Source organism: Pristis pectinata, chromosome 3 (genome assembly GCF_009764475.1).
Source record: "Pristis pectinata isolate sPriPec2 chromosome 3, sPriPec2.1.pri, whole genome shotgun sequence".
In the NCBI taxonomy this organism is placed as follows: Eukaryota; Metazoa; Chordata; class Chondrichthyes; order Rhinopristiformes; family Pristidae; genus Pristis; species Pristis pectinata.
This window is the reverse complement of record NC_067407.1, coordinates 130,188,591-130,214,930: the sequence shown is the minus strand read 5'-3', so window position 1 is coordinate 130,214,930 and position 26,340 is coordinate 130,188,591. Positions and strand designations below refer to the sequence as shown.

Genomic DNA, 26,340 nt, shown 5'->3' with positions numbered 1-26,340 from the left:
AGTCCTGTCAGGGTAGCCTGGGTGTGTAATTGCAGTGCATTTTGTAGACGGTACACACCGCAGCTACTGTGCACTTGTGGTGGAGGGAATGAATGTTTAGGGAAGTTGATGAGGTGCCAATTAAGTGGGCTGCTTTGTCCTGGATGGTGTCGAACTTCTTTAGGATTGTTGATGCTGCATTCAGCCAGGCAGGTGGAGAGTATTTTATCATGCTCCTGACTTGTGCCTTGTCGATGATGGAAAGGCCTTGGGATGCCAGGAGGTAAGTCACTTGCTGCAGGATATCCTACCTCTGACCTAATCTCATAGCCATGATATTTATGTGCCTGAATCAGTTGAGTCTCTGATCAATGGTGATCCCCAGGATATTGATGGTGGGGCATCTGGCAACGGAAATGCCAGTGAACACCAAGGGTAGGTGGTTAGACTGTCTCTTGTTGGAGATGGTCACTGCCTGAAACTTCTGCAGAATTCAGAATAAAAAGGTAGACCTTATAATGGTAACAGAAATTAATGGATTGCTTTAAGCTCACCAATTTCTTTCAGTCTTCCTTTTTGTGACTCTACGCCCACCCAACGTGGCTCACCCTTCACAACCATTTGAAATAGTCTAGCAAGATACCCACTTCAGGGACAATAAGGCCAGGGAAATGAACACTGGCCTGGCTAGCATCATTCACAATCTGTGAACAATCTCTGCAACTTCTCATCTTTTTTGGTCCTAAGTGATCTTAGATTTGATTGAAGAAGCATTAGATTTAATTGAAGTTGCAGAGATTGTTTTTAAATTGGGAAAGAAGGCAGAGTGTTACAGTGCTCATTAATTTAAAATTTGGATGCAACGATATTCATTACTAATAGTTAGTATTCACCAACCAGGAGTGAATGTTTTTCATGGGCCATAAAAAAGGCTACGAGAGCCTCATATTTTTGGAACTGTGCAGTGGATTGGAGCTCTGCTTTGCAAAGCAGTGTGAGATGAAGCCATGCCAATGATTTCTCATATTGTAAGGAAAGAGCTGGGATAGGAGGGGTGGGGGGAATGGAATAGAGAATTGCTGCAATTACTATGTGTAACAAAACTGAAAACACATTAGAGCAGTTCTACCCCAGGGTGAATTTGTGATCTGTTCCGTAGTGGGGCCACAGTGGAAAACCACTGAGTGAAGGACAGGTGCTTCTCCACAGGGAAGGAAGGAAAATAGACAGACCTGTCACCTTGAGTCACGCTCACACATCTCCTGGTGGCTGGGTACAGAGGGGAGTTAGTGAAGATCCAGGAAGAAATTCTCATCCTGGCCTTCATCTGGGGAGCGTGCATGATCAAGGTGAAAGACCATGAGAGAGAAAAGGGGGATAAAATTAATTCAATTATCTAGAAAAAAAGATTTAGCTCACACAGGGAAGTGAAGGACTTACGTGGAGTTCTGACTTTCCAAACTCCTTTTGTAAACTGTGACAACATAGGATGAACACCCACCTGGCTCCTTTATACTAACACTAGGAAAGCTGCTGTGTGTACTCTGATCAAACTGGGCTACAGTCCAGATTCTACCAGAATACCCAAATAGTCGAGAATCACAAGGATCCTACACAGCACGGGATCCTGTCCATGATCTTGGCACCAGATGGCAAACCTTTTCCACTTACTGTTACAAACAGACTGTGTGGAAGATTTCCTTGCAGCTATGATGATCTCTATCACTTCTTTTCAGAAGCCCTGGGCTTTTTAACCATTCCTGTTCAACAGCCAAGCCAGCAGCTGGAGGCTGAATCTTTCACGGTGCCAGACTCTAGGAGAGAAGCTTTTGCATGTCGGGAAGGTAAAATGATTCCCTCTTTATGAAGGAGACCAAATGATAATTATGGTTTTCAAAGACAATGGACGGGAGGGTGGGAGCTGGCATTGATAGGGCATATACTTAGGATCGTGATCCCCTTAGTGTTTCTGAAAATTAAAGAAAAAAAAGGTAAAGTGTTCAAAGAAGTTGGAACAGATTATGACTGACTAATAATTCTGAAGTAAAGGCTTCAAATTTTAATAGAAATATATTTACTAAGGTGCCACTGATCTGTCTGTAAACTCTTGATAAAGGGCATAATGAAAAATTTCTTGATAGGGAATTCAAGTTGTAACCGAGACTGAGATGCTGAAATTGCTACAAGACAACCAACGAGTGGACTGACCTCATAAAATTCATGTGAACAAAGATGGCCTTCTGTTTATCTGATATCATCTTTCCAGAATATGATCTCCATTGATTTACGATGACTGTATTTAATCCAGTATACTAGCCTCAATGACACATTGGCAAACCAACTGTTGATATCTGTTTAAAGAAACACTTTCTGTTGTGCATCTTTAACGTACTTTCATATTGCTGCTCCTTTATCCACATATCCTACCTGTGTTTCTGAAATCAATAACCTGACTGGATTTCTCAAACAACTGAGAACATTTCTTCATACAATTTTTAAGTTTGAGACTCCAAGGTAAACAAGTATGAAGTTGGAAGTCGCAAACTTCCTCTCGTTCTTACTGCACTCCAGCATAACTCTCCTTGTGGAGGACAAGGTGGAGTACCAAGTTCTTGCAGTTCTCCAGTAGTTATGCTGGCAAATATGCTGGCAGAAATCATGGCAGGTTAGAGCTGGAGCAGGTTCAATTAGTCCAATCACTTCCATGGAGAGGAACGGCCATAAGTGAGAGATTACAGGTAACTTACAGCGTTACAATTTACTACTTAAATTATTTCAATTTTTTTTGCCAAGGGATCTCAATCCCTTCTGTAATTCTGAAGAATGAACGAAAGAAGGAAAGGTATTGGAAGGAGTTGGAATAGAGTATTAATGACTAAAAATCCTGGAATAAAATCCTTAAATTTTACTTTAAAAAGTATTTAAGTATTTTCACTGTTTAACTATGTTAAGTATTTAATTTGTTAAATATTTTAACTGCATGATTAATTTTTGGATATCTGAATAAACTGTGAAAATCATTCACACTCTAACAGTTTTGAAAGTCATTTAGCCTGGGGTATGGCTTATCCCATTATCAAATTATCTGTATATGTGGGGCTTGTCAAAATATTTGTGTGTGTGAGGCATGCCATTTATGATCGTTAAGTCCCTGTCCTCTGCAAGGACTTGGAGGTCAGGTTGGAGCTGACTTCATAGACCAAGTTGCCTCTAGAAGATCCACCCCATGGATGTGTGGACCTAGCAGGAAAACCAATACAAGGTGCGCAGGAAAACCAGTACACCTAGTTCTCTTTCAATTTATTCCATTGCAAGCTATCCATCCACAAACTAGATGTTCCCCTAATTCTAATTTGTCTGGGATGGATCTACAACTGATCAGCCCAGCTGCAGATCTCATTGAGATTGCTTTGCAAGGTTTTGGCTGTTTCTCTCTGGCTTGTGTTTGCTGCAATTTAACCACTTTTGCACTGAAAATGAAAATTTACATCACTCATGTATGCCAGGGACACGATGGAACACAGTGCTAATTCACTGAGCATAACTTTTTAATACTTCTCCATTTAAATCTTGCTCTTCCTTATTGTAGCTAATTATTATTTCACATCCACATTGTTTTCTCAACACTGTAGAGCTTAACAAAAGCTTTTCTTAAATCAAGGTAAGTTGAGTTACACTGCTTTCTTCCTTTGCATCCTCCCACCCCTATAAAATTGGGAGTCAAAGCGGTTGGTCAGACAAGACCTACTTATTTTAGATTTTTTCCCATGTAAGTTCTATTCCATTTTATTTCCATTTTTTTCTTCCATTATGCTTTAGAGTAATATCTTGAAATTGCCAGGCAGCACTACTATCCAATATTTGAAGCTACAGTATATTTGTCAGTTTCCAGTCTGTCAAATTCTCCAGAGTTTTCACAGACTCTCTCAAAATGACCAACAATGCTTCACAATCTCCCCCTTAATTCTCTGTACCCTGGAGTATAATTAATCCTTAAGGGATTCTGCAATCTATTTATGCATTGTCTGCTGTAACATTGAGTTTATAGAATATGTGGGTCTCAAGTGGCATCATGCCTTTCTGACTATTCATTTAGCTGATATCATGGCCTCGAGAAATTTACTCATTTCTGCATAACTGCAATATTCCAAGGGATATTTGGAAGATGATGTTCATTCTTTTCTATTTTTTCTGTTGATTCACTCATTATTCTAGGATTGGTGCTATCAATACCTTATACTTTATATACTTTGCTTTCCACCAATTTTTTCCTTAGCTGTGGTTATTCTAATTGGTCCACCTCCAGTATGCCCAGTCTTTGAAAATTGAGGCAAACAATTCATTGAGTATAAGTGCTGTGGCTTCGTGCTCCATAATAATTTCTGGTTCAATTCCCATCATCTGTGTCCTTTACCCATATACCTTGCTGTTTAAAAAAATCTTTACCATTATATTAACTGGATATTTTTTCTTCATGCTCTCTTAATTCTCTAATAGTTTTTGTGCTCCATCTTATTCTCCTTTGTTATTTAAACATTGCCACTTTGCTTTCCACATGCTGGAAGTCTAAACTTGGCTACAGTTCCTTTGTTTCTTTTGAGAATATGTTCCTAAGAATCCATGTTGAAATCTGGTGTCTCTTCCTTACTCTCCCAACAAGAATATATAGGTCTTGGAGTTCTTGTGGACCTTTGACATCACTTCTGTTTTAAGTTGATTGTACAGAAATGCTCAGGTGCTCATAAGCCTGTACTATTTAGGTGAAGCCCATTACCACTGATTAACTGTTTTAATTCTGGAAAAACACTGCATATATATTCACTGCTTTATAAATACAGGAGAAGTCTTGTTCTGGCCTTTCTTGGCTTAATTATATTCCAGGGTTCAGAGAATTAGGCAAGAGATTGTGAAACACCTGGTCATCTTGAGAAAGTCCATCAAAACTGGAGCATTTGACAAACTGGAAAATGTTAAATATCTGGCAGCTTCAAGGTATCTTGTCTTTTTGGTACAACCACCAGATTGCAGATATCTGACAGTGACAGAAGCTCTAGCCATCAGACTACAGAGCTGCAAATAATGTACAGCATGCTCAATGAAACCTTGACAGTATGTATATATTTTAGAATGTTATTTACAAGTTTATAGTCTTAGAAAATCAGAGAAGACAACAAGACTAATACAAAATAGTTTATGGATCTGCTACAGGAAACAAATCTGGAGATCGTAGAAACTTTATAATGACAATAGGTTACTTAGCCTCTTGAGGTTTTCTTAATGCCTTTATATCTGATCTGTGACTGGTCTCCATATCCTTTTCCCTTAATATCTTTGGTTGTCAAATATCTATCAACCTCAGAGTGAAAGTATGTTAAATTTTGATAATTATGATGAAAATAAACAAATCCTACAAAACCAATACTGAGGTGGTTAACAATTACTTCTACTTATAGCAATGATCATAAATCATGATTTAGTATAAAGCAAGAAATAATTCCTACCTGTTTTTTTCTGTGATCTTTTGTAGCTTTTGGCTTAAAGTGTGACATTCTGCTTTCAACTTGTTTGTGAGTGTACTCTGAGAGCTGAGTAGTGCCTCCAGTTCATTGACTAGAATAAAAGGAGAAAAGTTTACATTATGTTCTATTAAGCAGAGATTAAATTTAACAATTGATCTTTCCCCCTGAATTGCATTCCTGTATCACAATCTCTCTCTCCCCTGAAGATATAATATGAAATAAAAAAATGGTAACAAATTTGTACAGATGCTGTTCTAATCATAATGACAATGGCAATTCATTCATTTTAATGGATAATCATTTAGCTTCTATAATGCTATGTTAACTAGAAAGCTGCCACTTCTCATGTTTTAATTGAATTATCATTACTATGAGTTTTTTTTCCTCTTTTCCAGTCCTGATGAAGGCTCATTGACCTGAAACCTACTCTTTTTCTCTCTCAACAGATGTTGCCTTGATTTTCTGAGTAGCCCTAGTATTTTTGGCTTTTATTTCAGATTTCCAGCATCTGCAGATTTTTATTTTTTTTTTGGCATCTATGCTGTGTTCCCCCATTTGATTGCTTATATCCTGAAAAGTAATTTATGGATAATACAGGTAAAATCATTCAATTAGATTAATCAGGTCTGAATGCCATTTAAAAATGTGATGTAAACCTGGCAGTCATTTCGGGATTTCGAATTCTTCATACCAGGTGTGCTTGGTCATTCAATGTGAGATGTACCATAAAATTCAACTTAATTGATTGATGCTGATTAATGTTTGCTACTTTTTGGAAGCTGTGTTGCCAACCAAACCTGTTTTAATAATTTGTTATTCTATAGCATAAATATGCATGCAGTGACAGGAAAATAAATATTTAAACAAAAATCATTTGAACAGCTTGTGATCATTTTCTCCAAAGTTTACTGTGTTATCCTTGGAGCTCCCTACAATGTTGCACTACATTACTACACCTTTGGTTTGCAGAACCACAGAAGGAAGTTATTTGGCCCATCACATCTGTGCCAGTTTTTTGTCAGAATAATTAACACCAATTCCTGCTTTTCAGGGTGCACAACGCCACCTGATTAATATAGTAAAACTTATGTTGCCTGCATCCTGACTATAAAACTGCCTGTTAATTTTCTTCTTCCACAAGTTATTTACTTGGGATGTTTTCCCTTTTCTTAATTGTTTTTTTCTACTTTATAATGCATAAATCATAAAACACAAAACATTTTTTCCAATCAATCAAGCCAAAATAAATCCTCCAAGCTACAGTGGTCATGACAATTCTTCACACACAATCAGACTGAAATTCATAATAGATAATAAGATTGCTTGACAAGTTGCCTAGAAGCAGTTCCATGCTGTACAACTCCAAGACTCTATGGACTTTGCACTTTCCCGGTTAGCATAGTGTTAATGGCCAATCAGATTGCCTGGAAAAAATCATGAGATTGTGTTAGAAAAGGGTTTATTGTGGCTTGCAGCCAGAATCTTCTGCTAAAGTGAGACCTGGGTAGTTCCCTGTGAGACCAGGTTCAATTGAACACAGCTTCTGATAACTTCTGACACCTACACAGCTATCAACTCACTCCAACCACTCAGCAGCAATGACTCATAATGGCTACTGTAGAGGAGGGAGTATCTGCAGGAGAGATTCCCTAGATTTACTGAAAGGGACTTGGCATTGTTGTTAGTGAGCTAAATGCCAGGAGGGATGTCTTGTTAGCCAGGGACCCCAAGAGAAACTCTAAGGTTATCAGATGGACAGCCTGGCTGGAGGTGGATCCGGCTGTCTCTCCCAGCTGTGAGAATCCCCACTCGTTTGGGCAATGCATAAGTAAATTTCACATCCCCAAATGATACGCCAGGATGACCCAGCACAGGTGAAAACTATTGCAGCAAGCCAGTTCAGTAGATGGATCAAGGATTTATTTGCATGTTCCAATCACTACAGGTGGTCCTGAAGGAGAAGATATGTTACTATGTGTGTCATCTTCATTTGCTTAGCTGATTATTTACAAGTTATGTTGGTGATAAGATTGGAGTATGGAGGGGATCACTTTGTTTTGATTCAGGACTAGCAAACTTAGCAGATTCTCTTAGAAACCCTTCTCTCTATCAGAGTCCTTTATTATCCATGCAGTACGTGCCTCTTTCCTCCATTCTTCTGAGAGATGAGGTGGCCTGTGTCCTGCTGCAACTTCTTCCCAGTTCAAAATACAGACTACTGGAGGAACAGTAGTTGAGCAGCATCTGTTCTGACATTTTTTGGTCAAGACCCTGCATCAGGACTGAGAGTAGAGAGGGAAGATAGCCAGTATAATGAGGGCAGGGGGAAGGGTGAGGCAGGGGCCGGTAGGTGATAGATGGACCAAAGAGGGGTGAAGGATGATGGGCAGATGGAGACAGGTGGGTGAGGGGGAGGGGTGGAGTTGGGAGACAGAGGCGGGTGGCTGATAGGTGGAAGAAGTTGAGGAGAAAAAGCTGGGCGTAGACCATAGGGACACCTGTCCTTCTGCAGGCTCTGGAACCTCATTTTCAGAGAACCACTGGCGTTTTCAACAGTGGTACATGCATGGCCCTCCTTATGGAGCTCAATTGCTGTGCAGAATGATTGTAAACTGATGTGAAGAGCGCGGAAGCTGAGGGTAGCTCTTTATTTCCCCCCAAGATCCATCCCTCTAAACAGAGCTGACTGTGGAAAATCTCCAGCAGTTTGGTCTCCCTGAATTGAACACATCATGCGTCCATTCACAAAACATGGCATTCACCATCAGGAAATCTTCTGATCATCCAGAAACACCTGAACATTGAGGAAACAGAAACCCTTTCAGTTGATAAAAAGGTCAGCATGTGCACATAGTGGCTGTTAATGTGCCTGAGAAAGCAACTCAGTAACCAAGATGCCACTTAGTTATCACTGAAATTGTAACTGACAAACTCAACACTGCGTGAATACAATGCCTGATTGATTTCTCTGATGCTGTGGGGGTGAGCAGTAAATTGTGAGAAATTGCAGAGAAACTGCTGTAGCCGCTTGGAAAGATACTGCAGATGAAAGTTGTTGTGACCTTGACCTCCATGAGGACAGCAGTGAGATATAAGAGTTGACTGAAGATCTTCTAGCTCAGTGACATCAACCTTGGAAATCTGAACCTGCAGTTACATTGTTAACTGGATAGGACATGCTATCTTTGAAGTCCCTGTGGGAATAGTCTATTGGCAGATATCACCACTGAGGGAGCCATTGAATGAATATGTCAACAACTAAAACAACGATAAAAAAAAGTTTAAGCACACTGTGTGAACATTGGAAGGTTTTTGGGAGGCTGCAGACAGCTCTGAATCTACTGCAGCCTCTCCCGATGTTACCACAATGTACCTTTAAGTAGAGACAAATGCAACAAGTAGTTCCATGTGCTTCTACTATAGGTTTGCATACAAAAGTTAAAATTTATACCACTAGGGAAAGAACTGTGCTTGCTCCACTTGTGTCTCCATTAATGTGTGACTCATACTGGAGAAATATCGGACATGCCAATTGTGCACAAAGTACCTGGGCCAATTTTCCAATAGGCTAAATTTTCCTTGCAAATGATCATGAATGCTATATAATCCATCTTAAAGCGTTTTAATGCTTGATTTGTACATAAAATCAGATGGTAATTGATTCATTTTTAGCCTTGTGTGTTTTGGAATGAATGGATTATCATATTATTCTAGAAATCAAATGGAAGAGAGAATATTATGTGAATGACTTTTATAAAAGTTTGGCCCTTCACGAACTTCAAATTCTGATGAATCCTCAGCTCCTTCTTGTCCCACTTAAGCTCTGCCTTGGCCTAGTTTGCCTTGCTTTTACAATCACCCTGAGAACTCTATCTGTCTGCTCTCTCCCTGTCCAATTTAACTATTTAGGATCTCCAGTTAAATCTTGCTCAATCCCCTCACAGATTCCTCCCTGTGTCTGTCTCTTCACTTTCAGAAAACGCTTAAAACTCTTGTGTCTCATCACCAAATTTGCATCTGTTTCACATACAACAAATATCTATGCTCCAACATTCCTGGAGTCAAAATGTCATTTCCTATTGGAAGATTCTACATAAATGTCCAAAGGAGATGATGTGGTCAAGGACTATTAGGTGCATGAAGTGGGAGATTTGGTACCTGGGTCACCATTGCTGCTTAATTATAGGCCTGGTCATGCTGAGAAATAGACACCTGCCTATCACCCCCCCCTCACCTGGATCCACCTATCACCTGCCAGCTCTTGCTCCACCCCCCCAATCTTTTTATACTAGCTATCTCCCCTTTTTATTTCCAGTCCTGATGAAGGGTCTCGACCTGAAACATCGACTGTCCATTTCCCTCCATAGATCACCTGCCTGACCTGCTGAGTTCCTCCAGCTTTTCATGTGTGCATTAGCATCTCTATGTTGTCACATTTCTTAGGAAGAAAAATTAATGACAGATGAAGCCAAAGCAAACGTTTCTCTGATGCCTGGTCACATAAATTTCTACCCCTATATCTTAGCAGTCATTAAATGTGTGATATTGTAGAGGCTTTGAGTTTATATTCTGCTTCCAAAATTTGGATCATTATTTCAATGTGCTTGAATTGCGGACTTGAAGGTTTTGTGCACATGGGGAAAGGACGAACCCATCTTCATGGAAAGGCTGTTCTTGCAGCAGGCAAAGAACAAAGCTGAGACACTGAAGAGTGCTGAAAAACTTGAGTTAGGGCCTGGAAACCATGATAAGCTGAGGAAATCCTATGCTGCCCACTTTATAATACAAGAGCCCTACTTCTACTTCACGGTTCCAGAGTTGATATTAACAAAGCAGATGATGCAAATAAATAAATTTGTGGGGCATGAATTTCAGTTAAGGCATGGATGCACCTGACTTTATTTATTTATTGTAGAGTGTGAGATTTTCTTAGGCACAGACTGCTGATACTGATTAGGGATGTGAACTAGTGAGAACTTCTGTATAGGAAATATTAGCAAGAAAGCCCAGATAAATGCTGTCGGTACCAGGATGCTAATAGCATCAGCAAAAGTGGCTGGTTCATCCAGAGCTAAGTTTGAATGAGCACCTCCTGACTCAGAACTGGACTCATGCTCCATGAATCTGAAGCCATCCCTTCTGCAGTTGGTTTCAAGCCATGCATCAGTACTCCTTAATTGCCACAAACAATCTGCTGAAGGAACTCAGCAGATCGAGAAGCATCTGTGGGGGGGGGGGGGGGGGGAAGGAATTCTCAACGTTTGGGGTCGAAACCCTGCATCAGGACTGATCCATGGTTTTGACCCGATTGGTCGACAATTCCTTCCCTCCCTACAGATGTTGTTCTACCCGCTGAGTTCCTCCAGCAGACTGTTTGTTGCTTCAGATTTCAGCGTCTGCAGTCTCGTGTTGCCAATACTCCTTAACTTCTAATTTACTTCCTTTTGAACTCCTACTTCTCTAACCCACTGCCAGAATGTCTGACCGTAAGCCTTAATGCTGGTGCTCTCTATGTTGTTGGTACAGATGTGTACTACAACCTTTGGTTCACTCCCGGAAAAATATTATGAACCCTCTCCATGATGCCCTTTACCCTGGCACAGTATGTTTTAGAAAAATATGAATGTTCATCACTGCCAAATCTTATTCAATGTGGGCCTCATAAAAAGCATTTTGCTGCATAAATTCAATACATCTATAGCTTGGGGATCTTTGAACTGTAAATTAAATAGAGTTCCACACACTGAGTTTCTAATATCTTTATATACTCACTTTGTAACTTCCTGCAATAAAACTGTATAATATTGGTGTCAACCTAAAAGTTAGTAAGAAAACCTAAACAATCCACACTAAAAGCATGTAGCTCTCTCTAAAAACATAAAATAATTGCTTTGCTTATCTCTGAAAGGCTTTGTAATACTATTAAGCATAGATAAGGATGGAACACGTCAAACAATCTCAACCCGAAGCACTAATACATCACTATTACAGGACTTATTTAACATGGCAGCCTTCTGGTTGCAGTATGCACATCAATCGCATCAATGTGTCCTCTCACAGTCTGCTCATTCCTGTCAACGACTGTTAGCAATTGTGTTTTAAAAAACAGTTAAACAGAATGTGGGGTAAACCAGACTGAATCCACTTGGGATCAGATTATCGGAAATCTCTTGAACCCTTCAGATTTACCCGTTAGCAAAAATACAATACACAGAACTAAAGTACAGCTGCCTTTTATTTGAGCCTGGTGTTCAGAAGACAGCTAAATGGCACAAAACAATTAGGGGCACATTATTCCTGAAATCCAGTATTTACTACATTGGAATAAAAATGACATAAAAGGAAAAGAGGGAATTTATTCCTGCATAATGCTGAGGTTATTTATTCTCATGCATAATGCCATTGCTCTGGAGAGCATTTCTGAGCCAATGTATGTGGTTGCTGTAGATGTGTGTACCTACAGTATCTCCTTTTCAATGTAAATACAGCTTGTTCCTTCTTTCAAATGCTCTTAAAAACCTGTTTAATCTTAATCTTCCATGTTGACCTCTTCTCCACCCAGTCCAATTCCCAACCTTGTAAAACACTCTAGATACTACTTTACAAAAAGAGAGTTATGCAAATAAGTTATTATTGTGATGAATTGCCCTGTGCCAGCCATAGAAATTCCCAGTCAAATTTTATGCAGTTTGTTTTGGTAACATTTGAAAAAAATTAATATTCCACTTGTATGACAATCCGAAGAAAAACAACTGTCAAGAAAGTAATTATTAGAAACTCGCAGACAGGGTTAAAAAAAACAAACCTTGAACACAAACTCACAGTAATCACATACATCATTACAATCAGCCAACACTCATAGGGTTACAGTCAAGATCGCTCCCCATTCTTAAAGTGACCACACTTTTGAAGGTAACTTTGCCTCAGAATGCAGGTAATGCAAGTATTTGTAATAATATTCACACCTGTAAATAAGAATTTACTAGACTAATTTCACAAAACAATGCAAGCATCCTTGAATTATTTAATTTCAACACTTTATTCAATTACATCAAATACTTTAAGGAAAATTATTTGGTAAAAATGGTTGGTTGCTACATTTAATTAATCTAAATATGAAATGAGAGCATAGTAAATTATAAGTGAAAATCAAAAAACTGCAGATGCTGGAAATCTGAAACAAAAACAGAAAAAGCTGGAAATATTCAGCTGGTCAGGTCATATCTGTGGGAAGAAAAACAGAGCCAATGTTTCAGGTTGAAGACTCTTCGTCAGAACTGGGAAAGAGACAAGAAGCTTGTTAAATTGCAGGGAGGGTGGGGGAAGGGGAATGTCTCTGAAAGGGTAAACTGATAGGGTAATTCTAACAGGGTAAATGGTAAATTGTAACACTTATTAGGAACATTTCGGATGAAAATTGCAAAAAATCCTCAAAGGCACACTGTTTAACATAGAACTTCTATGCAGGGAATTTTATTCTATGAGTCATGCGTATTGCATAACCATAAATTATTTGTGAAAGATTATGAAAACAATAGAAAGTAACTACTGAATCATTATTTTCAGTGTTGTTATGGTAAAAGCAAAAAGCATTTATCTTCCACACATTATCTGGATTTTCCACTCTATCATTTAAAAGATTTAGTACATCATGGTGGTGCAGCAGGTAGATACGCTACCTGGATTTGATCCTGACCTCAGGTGCTTTCTGTGTGGAGTTTGCTGTGTGGGTTTCCCCTGGGTGGTCCAGTTTCCTCCCACAGCCCAAATTTGTGCTGGTGGGTTAAATGGTCACTGTAAGTTACCCTGTAATATAGGTAAGTGGCAAAGGAATCAAAGGGGAAGAATGGCATGAGGAAGAATGGCATGATAAAGAATGGCAGGCACGGTAGTGTAGCAGTTAGCGTAACAGTCTACAGTGCCAGCAACCCGGGTTCAAATCCAGCCACTGTCTGTAAGGAGTTTGTACGTTCTCCTCGTGTCTGCGCGGGTTTCCTCCAGGTGCTCTGGTTTCCTCCCACATTCCAAAGACGTACAGGTTAGGAAGTTGTGGGCATGCTATGTCGGCACTGAAAACGTGGTAACACTTGCGGGCTGCCCCCAGAACACTCTATGCAAAGATGCATTTCACTGTGTATTTCGATGTAGATGTGACTAATAAAGAAATCTTATCTTATAAATGGAAAGAAAAGTGGGATTGTTGGGACTGCTCTGGCTGAGAGCCAGCTTACACTAAATGGGCTAAGTGGCCTCCTTCTGTGTCATAATAAGTTACTTAAATTAAAGAAGGGCAGCTAACTAAAACAGACTTGTTATGAAAATAATTTGAAAATATCCTTGATTTTTTTAAACTAAGTATAAGCAGGAGTATGTTAACATTCTAGACTAGCTTGTGTTTGTCTTTACAGCTTATTCAGATTGTTGGGAAGGAGCAAAACTTTACGGCTTTTCAAAAAAGGCTGATACATGGTTTGTTCAACAGCAATAACAACTTTTCACTTAAAACTGGGCCTCATGCTTGAGAAATGGATATTGAACAAGAAGCAAAAAAAGTTAGAAGGTGAATAAGAGAAAGAAATGGATGACCCGTATAAGGAAACAGTTCTCCAAGTCAGCAGTTTATTGAAAGCCAACTCTGAAATGTACTTATATACTGCTGTGAGCTGTGGGATGCACCTTTTCACAGCAATACCAACCAGAGCATGACTGTTGTTGTTTCTTGCTTTTGCTGTTATTCTTCTCTATTCAAATTTTAAGCCACAAAAAGGAAGCCAAATAAAAAAAACTTCAAATTGCTTTTGAAAACATGAACAGCAAAATAATGTCTCACAAAATTCAGTCTCACAAATTCAAGCTAAATCCCTCTTCTGTGAGTGCAACTATTCAGATATATCACCTGGCCACATAAATAATTTAATGTGAAGGAAGTCCTGCATATTCTACCTAAATATAGGTGTACACAGATATAGATATACTGAGAGTGACAAAGAAGCACTTGCACTCAGGTAGGATCTAAGACATCTTAACACTGTTTCCACACTGTTGAGTTCCATATTGCATGGTGACACATATACACATTGGACCAAAGGTGGAAATGTCACCTTGCCATTTGCACTCCAGTTGGCTGGAAGGTAACTAGTAGCAGACAGTTGTAGTAAAAGTAGTAGTTGTAGTAATTCTTATATGTAGATTGACATTTCTGGCCCATCACTGAAAAACATGTGAGGAGAGGAAGGCAAGTGCTCTGCAGGGTTGGGGGTTGGAGTGGTGGAGTAGAGGTGAATATGATAGTGTAAGATTAAACAGAGGTTATTTAAGAGCATTGGAAAGCACAAACAATCTCCATTTACAAGTTGCTGCTGGCAGTAGGACCAGAGGCATATGAGATACTGGTGAATGTATTAGTGCCATGAACCAAGGACAACCTCTCAGACAATCACATTGGAAGAACTTTAAATGGTTATTTCAATGGGACACTGTCAGAGGTGGTTGGAAATGGTTTAAAATGGGGCTTCAAAGGGTAGGACTGTGGGGATGATGCTACCCTGGCGGGGGTGTTTAGAATCACGGGTTTTTAAAAATCAAGTTCTTAAGATAAGAGGCCACCATTAAGAACTGAGATGACAGGAAATTTCTTCACCCAGAAGGTAGTGCACCTTTGGAATCCTCAACCCAAGAGTGTTGTGGTGGCTTAGCCAGTGGGTATACTCAAGACAGTGATCAGTAGATTTTTAGTTATTTATAGAATGGAGGGATATAAGGTTAGTGAGGCAAAGTGACAGAGGTAAAAGATCAGCTATAATCTTACTGAATGAAGCAGCAGGCAGGAGCGGATGGATAATCTCCTCCTGCTTTTATTTATTATGATGCTCTGTTGTTAAGGTTTTGTTGAAGGTGTAGTGAACAATGTTCAAACATGTGACCATTTTCACATATAGAACTATCAGAACCAAAAGGAATTCCAAGCACTTCATAATTTTCTCCTTCAACACTCACACAATATTAACTTCTTTATCAGTATGATGCCTCCTTCATTCGTTCACCTTTAATATTTCAAGTAAGAAAATGTCACAAGGTAGAAAATTTGCAAGGCAAGTAAACTAGTAATAAATTATATTTTAATGAAGATAATAAAATACAAAACCAAATCCTCATGATATATTCAAAATCTTTCCTCTCCATAAGCCTCTTTTCCCAGCATTTTTCTCTAAGGCTTTTTTATTTTTCTACACTATTAATGATATTCCCCTTTTCTGCTTTGGAGTTTCACTTTCCTACATTTTCTGACATCCTTTGCTGCCATTCACCATATCACAGAGGTCATACAATTACATGGACTATGGTATGAGAGATTAGCTATTCACTTAATTACTCTACATATTACCCATTCTCTGCATAGTTTCAAAATTGGCTATGAAGAATAACAGCCTTCTGCATCATACAGAAATGTATTTCAACTATATTTCTCTTAAATTTATCCTGACAACTTCAACATTTAGCTCCAGTTCATCTCCACCTTTCTTGACTTTTCTACTGCCTCTAACTTGCTAGACAGCTTGTCCAACATCTAATACTAGAAGCAGAGATATCTTCCCAATATATATTGGCTGCACTGAAGCTATTGGTTACTATGTCCTGGACAGCACCCTCAAGAAAAATCCTAACTCAGCAACAATCATTGTGTAATGCAGACCCAGACTAATGAATATAACAAACTACAGTTAATAATATTTGGAACTACTGATGATTCTTAGCGATAAACTGCAGTTTATGTGGAAATCTATGATATCTTTAAATATCATTATAGTAAAGTATCACAATGACTCACGACCATCAATGATTTTTTAGAATAAAAGCATAAAGTGCCGGAGATAGTGAGCAATTCAGGCAGTGCCTGTGAAGGGAGAAACACAGTTAATGTTTTAGGTCAATGAACATAGTTCTGTTTTGATGATGGCTCATTTTTATGAGAGGTCAGCACCCCAAAATGCTAATTCCAGTTTTCTCTGCCCAGAAGCTGCCTGATGTGATGGATATTTCCAGCATTTTCTCATATTATTTCAGACTACCAGCATCTATGGTATTTGGCTGTTTTACATTTAAATACTGAAATTAATTTGCATTCAACAAAGAAGATGTATTTAAGTCACTGCTAACATAGCACCGTGGTTTCTTTGGCAGCTTTATTAGCAATAGATTGCTAATTAATATATTAGACTTCTCTCCCATTGGCTCTGAAAGCTAATATCTACACTCCTTGTGGGTTTAGAGTCTAATAACGATTATCAATTAAACTGATTATAGCCCAAGTAGCTGTCTTGAAAGTTAAATGATCCCAGAATCTACAAAATATAAAGCATAATGCAATATGTTCAGTCACGTAGTGACTAAGTTATTTGAACAGTACCCAGATGTTTGAATTATTAATCTGGAAACATGTATTTGAATCCCATTTCAGTGGCTGGGGAATTTAAATTTAAGTAATTAAATAAAGAGGTAGTAATAGTGATCATGAAACTACTGGATAATTGTTAAGACACATCTGATTCACTAATTTTCTTCAGAAAATGACATGTTATCTTTACCCAGTCTGGTCTATATGGGGATCCAAACCCACCCCCTGTGGTTAACTCTTAAATGCCTCCTCAGTTCAGGGGCAATAAATACCACTCTTGCCAGCAACATCCAGATTGCATGAATAAGTTTAAAAAATATTGGAAGTTTATGCCTTGAACACATCCTTCGATATTTTACAAAATCATGCAATATTAAATACTGTTGCTATTCTTTATGTTGGCTAAATGTCATAGCGTCGTGGCTGATGAAGGATCATTGATCTGAAGCATGAACTCTGTTTCTCTCTCCACAGGTGCTGCCTGACCTACTAAATACTTCTAACATCTTCAGTTCTGCCACATGACAACCAATATGCTGATATATTTCGCAGAAGATTTTCATTCACAGATATTCTTGCCTCCTCTCCAGTGACTGAGGTATGATATAAAGGACAATAAACAACCTGCAACACCTGACCCAAACAGTCAAACACCATGAGCAAACCTAAATACTTGAATACTGGAAGCTAGAATCAGTGATGGAGTCCACAACTCTGCTGGATCAGAGGAGGAAATTTGCCATCTCTTACCCAGTCTGCCTACATGTATCCTGAGACTCAGTGCATTGTGGATGCCTCTTAACTGCCCTCTGCACTCACCAAGAGCATGGGTCCTTCTGCATAAGTGCACTCCAGGTAGCCTAAATACTGTCTGCCCCCATACCCAGCTGGAGCTGCTCATGTGCACCCACAGCTGAAGCAACAGATGTGCCCGGCTGGATCATGCGACCTAGCCTGTGACCTGAAGAAAATTTCTCCCCTGCTGCCTGATTTTCCCTTTATATCAGCTTGCTGCTTGCCAGGAGGTCAGAGCAGGGAGAAGACTGAAAATCAGAGAGGAGGCAGGAGGTCAGAGAGGTGGAAGACAGAGACTTAAAGGCTGAGATAATGAGAAATAGGAGTTAAAATAAGGAGTTGAGTTGGGGGAAAGAAGACAGAACACACAAATAACATATGGCTAGACTGCTCCAAAAGTGCATCCAAGATCCATCAAACACTCACACCTGTACCATTCAGTGACCCTAACAAAAGTTAACATTTATTAGAGTATTGATAAAGTGTGTTCCTGAATATGCTTCGACAGTATGATGCTATATCTGTGTAATTATATGCACATTTGTTTTATATGCTGTACATGTGCAACTGACTTAGCTAGACTGCTAAAACCAGCTGCACTGTGCCAAAACAAGACACCCCAGGTACAACCTCTTTTGCTAATTTTGCTGCTTAACTCAGATGTCTATCCTAGCTAATTTGCTGTTCTCCCATTCTATGCATCTCCAGATTTTATTTAAAGAATATGGTCACTCTGAGTTAAGCTGCACAATTCTCTCAACTGATATCCATCTAACACACATTCCAGCTAGAGTCAAAGAACAACTATTTAAGGAAGGAATCTAAGCTGTTTCTTTCCCCATTTACTTTCTAGTCTACAGGCACAAAAGCAAACTTTAGCACAACTAATCCTGCCACATCCTACTTCTCACACTTGGCAAAAGAGATCCTCTATTCTGAACCTCATATTGTCATGTAGGATCCTGCATCACCAACTGTGCCAACAAGGTGCCCTTGAAAATATGGTTTAAAGTTAATTCAAGTGTGATATAGAAAATTGTTTGCCAAGATATCCTAACATAGCCCAATGGGTGTGCTAGATGCAGACTATGGCAAGGCACCAATGATTTGCATGTTCTGCCCTGCACTCATTTTCATTGGGTTCAGTGCAGGTGGCAGCCATGGGTTTGACTGGATCTGTACTGTGGTCAGGGAATGAGTGTGGATGGTCATCAGAGCCCAACACACATAAATGGATGGTCAGGGGTAGTAGAGGGAATGGATATTGTGACACAGGTGGTTGGGTGGGTGCAGAGTGATAAAAATAATTTTAACAGAAATTTTGTTTTTGGATGGTTAAAGGAAATAAAAATACAGGGTTGTAGCTTGAAGGGTGTTGGGGGAGAAGAAGGGATGGGGGAAGGTCCTAAAAAACGAAGGCAAGGGCCTGTTTCCATGTCGTATAACTCTTTGAAATCTCTATGAACTCTGTTGACTAAGACATCCAAGTCCAGTGCTGTGCTGGATAGACTAGGTTGTTCTGGAAGTCCCCAGGGATGATTTGGTCCAAATTCACAAGCAGTGCTTCAAAAGGAGCACTGCAGTGGTGAATGACATCATGCTGTGCACTTGCAATGTGGAATTCTGGTACGGGGTGCTTATGCTCAAAAGTGTCTGGTTGAATTTCCAGAGTGATGCAAAGTACCCTGATGGTTGTTGTTATTGCAATACATTGTGGACAGAAAAGTAATTTTCAACTGCATTATGGTTAAAAATAAGTTATGCAATTGAAGCTCTAGGCAGTTATCTCAACAGCCTCCAGCAGTCTCACAGCTCCTACCTCTGCAATAAAAAACTGGAACAGTCACATCAGAATGAGGAATCTTAACTGTTAATATTTCATTGGAACTAATTCACCAAGTTTGTAATTTTATTCATTAATAGGTGGTCTTGCAGCTTTGTTAATCCACAATGATGTCCGTGAACTTGGAATTATTTCATTAATGATAAAAGCAAAATAGAGAAGAGCATGGCCGGGGGAGTCTGTCTTTCATGTCTGCATTTAGGATCACTGCTAGAAAAAAAATTATAAAATGAACATACTGATTCACAACTGAGGACTCATCAGTTTTACTCTTCATATTCATTTTCACAAGATGGTGTATGTTTTAAAAATATTTATATTGATATAGCCTTGATTAAAACAAGCTGCCTTGAGTTTTCCTCTGGTAATTCAGCATGCTTATATTGCAGCATTATGAAATCCAAAGGAAGACATGTTCACTCAGTGTGCCAACCTGCAGACACTACAATTAACTCTGCATTCAGAGAAAAATGAAATCAGCTTCATGCACAATGTTCATATAATGACTAAAATAACATTTCATGATGTAAAAGAAAATATAAAGGAGATTAGTTTACTGTACTTTAAAAAAAAGTGTACTTATATTACTTTATGTAATTGACATAGTGAATGATGACTAAAACCTAACTGTAACTCCAATTCAGAAACCAATTCCAAGTTGTCAACCTGTTAAGAATATTTATTCCAAATTTATGTGGCAATTGCAAGATGGTATTCAAACAGAGTTTTAAACATAAGCCTGCAGCATTTCCCGCTGAGCTTTTGATGCGATTTTCCACATGTAACATGTGTGCCCTAAAATCACGCCAAGAGAAGCCCCTTTGTTCTGTACTTTATGTTGGCAATGCTCTGCTTTAAGTTTCTTAACACAGGTAAATAAACTCATAATCCAGATGGTGCAACAGATGTGAGAGCAGCACTGTGAAATCAACAGACAGTGGGCAATGGTTTGCATTTCCCTTTTAAACGCTAACTGATATGTAATTCGGGATCTCCGGTGAAGTTAGCATCTGCTCCCTTTGGCCAGCCAAAGGTTACAGGTGTTCCTGATGTCATTTCACAGTGAGGTGTGGGCCTGGCCTGCAAGAGAGGTGTCCTGGCTCTAATCTATGCCTACCACCTACCAGTTTTATCATGCTGGGCCTCCATTTGCTGTATCTTTTCTGTAAGCTCTTGCTCACGGTGTTTTGATTGAAAGGCCAGGGCCTTGACATCATCACTGTGACTATGGAGGAGACTGTCCTTTTCCATCCTGAAAGAGGCAACAAGGTCAAAAGTAGAGGGCAAAAAAACAGTTCATACATCAGAAACACCTTCACTTAATCCTCTTTCGTTTTCATTTTTAAAATATTAGCTACATTGACTTTGTAAAATCAACTGTACAATTAACAAATATCATTTGAATTTAATTTATTCCAACAGGGTGAAAACAACATTTTTTAAAAGAAAATGCCAGAGCTTTGCGATTTATTTAGCAACTATGGTTGACACTTAATAAAAGTCAATAATGTTCTTAAGCAGAAGCCACAAACTATTACAGCTAAAATACAAATTGTGGTACACGATTAGGAACTATAGCTTTAAGGCGTGTATGATCAAGGTTTGGCTCAGTGGTAGAATATTTCTTGTGTCAGATAGGTAATGGGTTCAAATCCTACCCCAGAGCATACAATCTAGGCAAACACTTCATTACAGTACTGGAAGAGTGCAGAAGAGGTCCCGTGTTTTCCCAGGAGTAGGTAAAAAGTCTTGTGTTGTGTTTTGAGGGAGGGCAAGATAGATCTCTCTGGTATCTCAGCAAATATTTATTCCACAACTATCATTACTTAAAAGAAATTTTGTGGTCATTCCACCTTATGTGGAACCCTGCCATACACATATTTGGCTGCCAGGTTTGAGGTCATTGCATAGGTGAAGAGATGATTTTGCTCCATATTGTAATTTTTTTTGGCCTTTTTAGGATTTCTCTGCATGCCTCTGCAGCTGAGGATAGTAAAATAACATCAGTAAAACTGCAGATGCTGGAAATCTGAAATAAAAACACAAAATTCTGGAAACACTCAGCAGGTTAGGCAGCATCTGTGGAAAGAGAAGCAGTTAATGTTTTGCCAGAACTAGGAGAGAGGGAAAACCAAGGTAGTTTCAAGTAGCAGAGAAGTAGGTAGGACAAAGGGAATATCACTGATAGGGTGAGTCCAAATGGGTTAATGGGGGCAGTTACCAGCACATTCAGCTTCTTTGCCTGTGTAATGTGTTGTAAATGGCGAGGCTGTGGGACATGACCAGCAGGCCAGTCTATATGAATAGAATAAGGAAACTGAGCCAAAATGATGAGAAGCAGAAATGGCCACTTCTGATATAGGCAGAAAGTGAGTTATCTGAAATTGGGGAATTCGAGATTGAGTCCTGCAAGCTGCAATGTACCCTGACAGAAGGCAAAGTGTTGTTCCTCAAGCAGGAAGCCACAGACAGACAGGTCAGAGTGGGAGTGGGATGGTGAATTAAAGTGGCAAGTAATTTACCACTATTTCTTTTGCAATATCTCTTTTAAATTGATTAATTGATCACCAAGGTACAGCAGAGTGCTCTAAAGAACAACTCGTTCTTCAGCTGTTTCCATTTCCTGTGGAGGTGGAACTTCCTTTTGCCCAACAAGAATACACTCACATATCCAGCAACCACATATCTCCTTCCCTTTATTCCATGGTCTACTGTTCTCTCCTACTGGATTCTTTCTTCTTCAGCCCTTTGCCTCTTCCACCTCTCACCTCCCAGCTTCTTACATCACTCCCTTTCATCCCCCCTCCCCCACCCACCTACCTTCCCCCTCCCACCTGGACTCACCTATCCCCTGCCTAAGTGTGCTCCACCCCCTCCCCGACCTTCTTATTCTGGCTTCTGCCCTCTTCTTTTCCAGTCCTAATGAAGGGTCTCGACCCAAAATGTCGACTGTTTATTTCCCTCCACAAATGCTGTCTGACCTGCTGAGCTCCTCCAGCATTTTGTGTGTGTTGATACAAGCTTATTAATTTTTACTAAGATTCAGAGATCCTTATCAGCCTACTGTCTGTTGTCAGATTTCTATAATTGTTCCCATAATGGCCTTGTATTTTTGTTGTTAATAGTCTCTGGTAAAAACAATTTAATTTTTGTATATATATATTACTCCATTGATTACAGACATTATTTTTCAGATTTTAGCATAGAGGGATGCAGAAAGCATGTTAGTATTTTCAGTTGATTCTAAATAGCATACTGTCATTTGCAAGGCTGTTCTCTATACAAGTTCTCTGAATACGATTGGTAACCAGCAGTAGGGTGTTTGCCACAATGGTGATAATTCTGAACATTCCAGGATGCAGACGATCATTCTGGAACCCCTGACCTCTCCCCATCAATTCAAGCAAGCAAGAAACCGAAATTCCACTTATAAATATTTATTTTAAGTATACAACTGTATCAACCTCCACAGAATTAACTTCCCAGGTCAATGACTTTTCATCGGAACTGGAAAAGATAGCACTGACTCAATTTTTAAGCAGTAAAAGGGGGGCAGGAAGGAAGTAAAAACAAAGGGAAAGGTCTGAGATACAATGGAAGTCAGGAGAGGTTAAATGACAAAAGCAATGATGGTGCAAAACAAAATGAGATGCAGAGAAATAAAAAATGGAACAAGAAGAGGTGCAAATGGGAATAGCAGAATTATTAATTGAAATTACTGAATACAGAACTGATTTAAAATGATAAAACTTGTTTTATTTGTAACTTTATCCAGTGCTGATTAGACACTGCTTCTCCCTCCACAGATGCTGTATAACAATTTTTATACAATAAGGATTTTAGAAATAAGATGCAGCACAGAAAGTATGTATGGCATTCATTCTACTTAGTCAGTTGTGTTAAATCAATATTCTTTGTAAGTGGAATACAAACCAACATCCTTTACAGTGTGTGCTATGCATTAATGAAAAAAAATCCAAACAACAGCAGGCAGAACTTGCTACAGCACTGAATAGTTCAAAGACCTAATTTAAACAATTTTAGTTTGTTAATTTGTCTGTATTTTTTACATTGCATACAACACATTAATCATCTGCTTTTTATGCAGAAACAACATTAATCAAACTAAACCCTTCTATATGTTTCTGTGACACTAAGCACTTAAACCTCCTACCCCACGGGTGGCTTTGATTGTTGTGTTATTTACCCTCCTCTGTGCATATATTTAGCCATCTATCCCATAGCCTTTCCTTCTTTCTCTTCCTCTAACTAAACTGGCTCTGGCTCCCTCCATCTGGTTCCCCTTCCGTCAGCAGTCCCGCACCTGTTCACACCTCCTCTCCTGTTGGATTCCACTAAAGATTTCCTCCTCTGCCAGGGCTATTCTGGCACACACAATCTTTTTGTCATTCAATCCATCTGTCAGAAGTGAACTTTGTTTACCACAAGCTACTTCTTGCTTCTTGAAGTAGTAAAGCTCCTCAAGGTCACTGGAAAATGCACTATCTTTTGGTCAATTTACATTCCAATCTGTTGGCCAAACAGAACAAAGTGCTACGCTAGGACATATTTGCAAAATTAACTGAGTAACAGGAATCTTTTGAAGCCTCTGTAATAAACAGAAACAGATGATTTCTTAGATTATCTAAAGCAAAGATCTATATTTTAAACAAGCTGAGCTATGTTGATTTTGCCAATGTAGAATTATTTATAAACACAAAGGTAATTCAGCACTCAAAAAATAGAAGATAATCATTGAAAGCAAATTCTGTCTTGAATCATGTCCTAATTGTATCTTATTTAGTGCACTCATTTGCAAGGTTCAGCATCAGGAATCCTGAATGTGCACAGGGTGGGGTCCAGCAGGAGCACTGGCAATCCACTTCCCCCAACAATAATCATTAAGCACGTTAAGAACACAAGCATATGAGCATAATGTGAATGCTTAATGTGCCCCTCCAAAAGCGGTCAAATTTAACTTCCCTTGCATGCCCCAGGGCAGCTATTAAGCCATCTGACAGACATAGACTTTACAGATGAGAAATGTAAAGATGCATAAAAGGTTGTTGTACATTGAACATCTGCAGTGCAAGCTTGATGTGCAATTTGAACAGTACATACCCAATGGCTCTTGGCATGATATGATATTTATATGAGTTATCATGACTGCCTAACACGAGTGAAGTAGTTATGAGTTACAGTCTTCTGGTTTACCAGCTGAACGAGTATCATATCACATTGACATCATTCTATTTAAATCATGCTTTATTCTGTTTCATTTTCAGAGCTAGGTTTTAATTCAATTGTATGTTGTTACTTCTGAAGAACATTTGGTTTCAAGACATTGATTCAACTGCTACAGCACACGGATGCAATGTTTTAATGTTTTTTTGTAAGAAGTTAACATATGGATTTTCTGAAAAGTGGACTGATAAGTAGACTTGTGCCTGCACTTGGGCCTGTGATTGTACATTGTCATTGTGGCCTTTAGGGATAAGAAGCTGTTGTAAATACTAGATTTACAGAGTGCAGGTTAAAGGCAGTGAATATATTGCCTGACACAATGGAAGACTTTTCCACTTTTGTCATTGACCATCAGTATCAAATGATCCCACATTAGATATGACACAAAAAGATGTGAAGTAACAGTCCTTCCATATTAGCCCAATGTTATAAACAATATGTGAACTTCCGTAGAGTACCCTTGAGTAAATCAGGGTGAATGTTTCCATTTTGCATGTTGAGTATCCTATGACTTTTCTCAGTTACATTGCAGATTTATGCAGAATCGTCGGGCATTTTAGGCCATCGTACACAGAGGAAACAGGATTAAGATTTAATTTCTCAAAGAGCACATATTATCACAAGAGAGACGAAAATAGCAGTTGAGACTTCTTTCAAGCCTATGCTTAGGGAGTGATAGAACTTTGTGATAGCCCACTGCAACACCCCCAGTGGAATGGTCTTCAATTATTCCTGAAGTGCAAAACAATTACCATTGTTGTGACACTGCTGTGCGAAAAATGTACTTGACAGGTTGTAGATGCAGATTTTTTTCAAGATTTTACTTTGATGAGCAAGATCTATCTGTGAGCTGTTATCAAGCAGTAAATTTTGCATCAATTATAATTTTACAAATAGGATTTGCAATTTTTTGTGGTGGCTGTAGGAGTATGTTGGCTTGTTGTCTCACTTAGACTGATCTGTCAGACCTCATGTTGCAATCTCATGGCTTATCAATTAGCTAGAGAATATAGAAAACTGCTCTGTGACAGTGATTCAGTAAGCTAAAATACAGGAAGAATACATTGATACATCTTGTTTTAGTAAAAACAGCATCAAACTCAGCATTTCATTTTCCCCTTGAGCAGTTTTCATTATCCATTTGATTGAAGAATTTCTTTTGCAATATGTAACAGAATAAACATCCATCCTTGTTTTACTTCTATTAAGAATATTCTGTAAAATGGCAACACTAGACATCTTACATGTTTTAAACATTTCTTTACCCTTAGTTCTTCTTTTAATTAAAAGGGGTTGGTTAATGCCTGCTTCATCTATCCAGTTAATTTTCCCTTCAGGGTAAAGAATCAGATTATTCATTAAATCTCACAGCAATAGACAAAATCTCTCCACACCACTTGCTCCACTCTGCACTTCCAACACCCCCTCCACCAACCACTTCACAATACGCACTTTTAATTGTACATTTCATAGCTTATATGCAGTAATAATCGGTCAATATCAGCACATTTTGTTTTCTTCTAAACTTTATACTTATATTTTATATAAATGCTTTGAAAACAATA

General features: G+C 38.9%; 1 protein-coding gene across 2 annotated transcripts in view; it reads right to left on the bottom strand.

The window, feature by feature from the left end:
* The window catches only part of sdccag8 (SHH signaling and ciliogenesis regulator sdccag8), a 312,707-nt gene that overhangs the window by 96,597 nt on the left and 189,770 nt on the right, over nucleotides 1-26,340 (bottom strand). For both annotated transcript variants that reach the window (XM_052013084.1, XM_052013083.1), the window contains exons 14-15: nucleotides 20,656-20,783; nucleotides 5,481-5,589 (exon numbers count right to left, since the gene is read on the bottom strand). In XM_052013084.1, coding sequence (XP_051869044.1) covers nucleotides 5,481-5,589; nucleotides 20,656-20,783 — 237 coding nt within the window. The remainder of the gene's footprint in view (nucleotides 1-5,480; nucleotides 5,590-20,655; nucleotides 20,784-26,340) is intronic.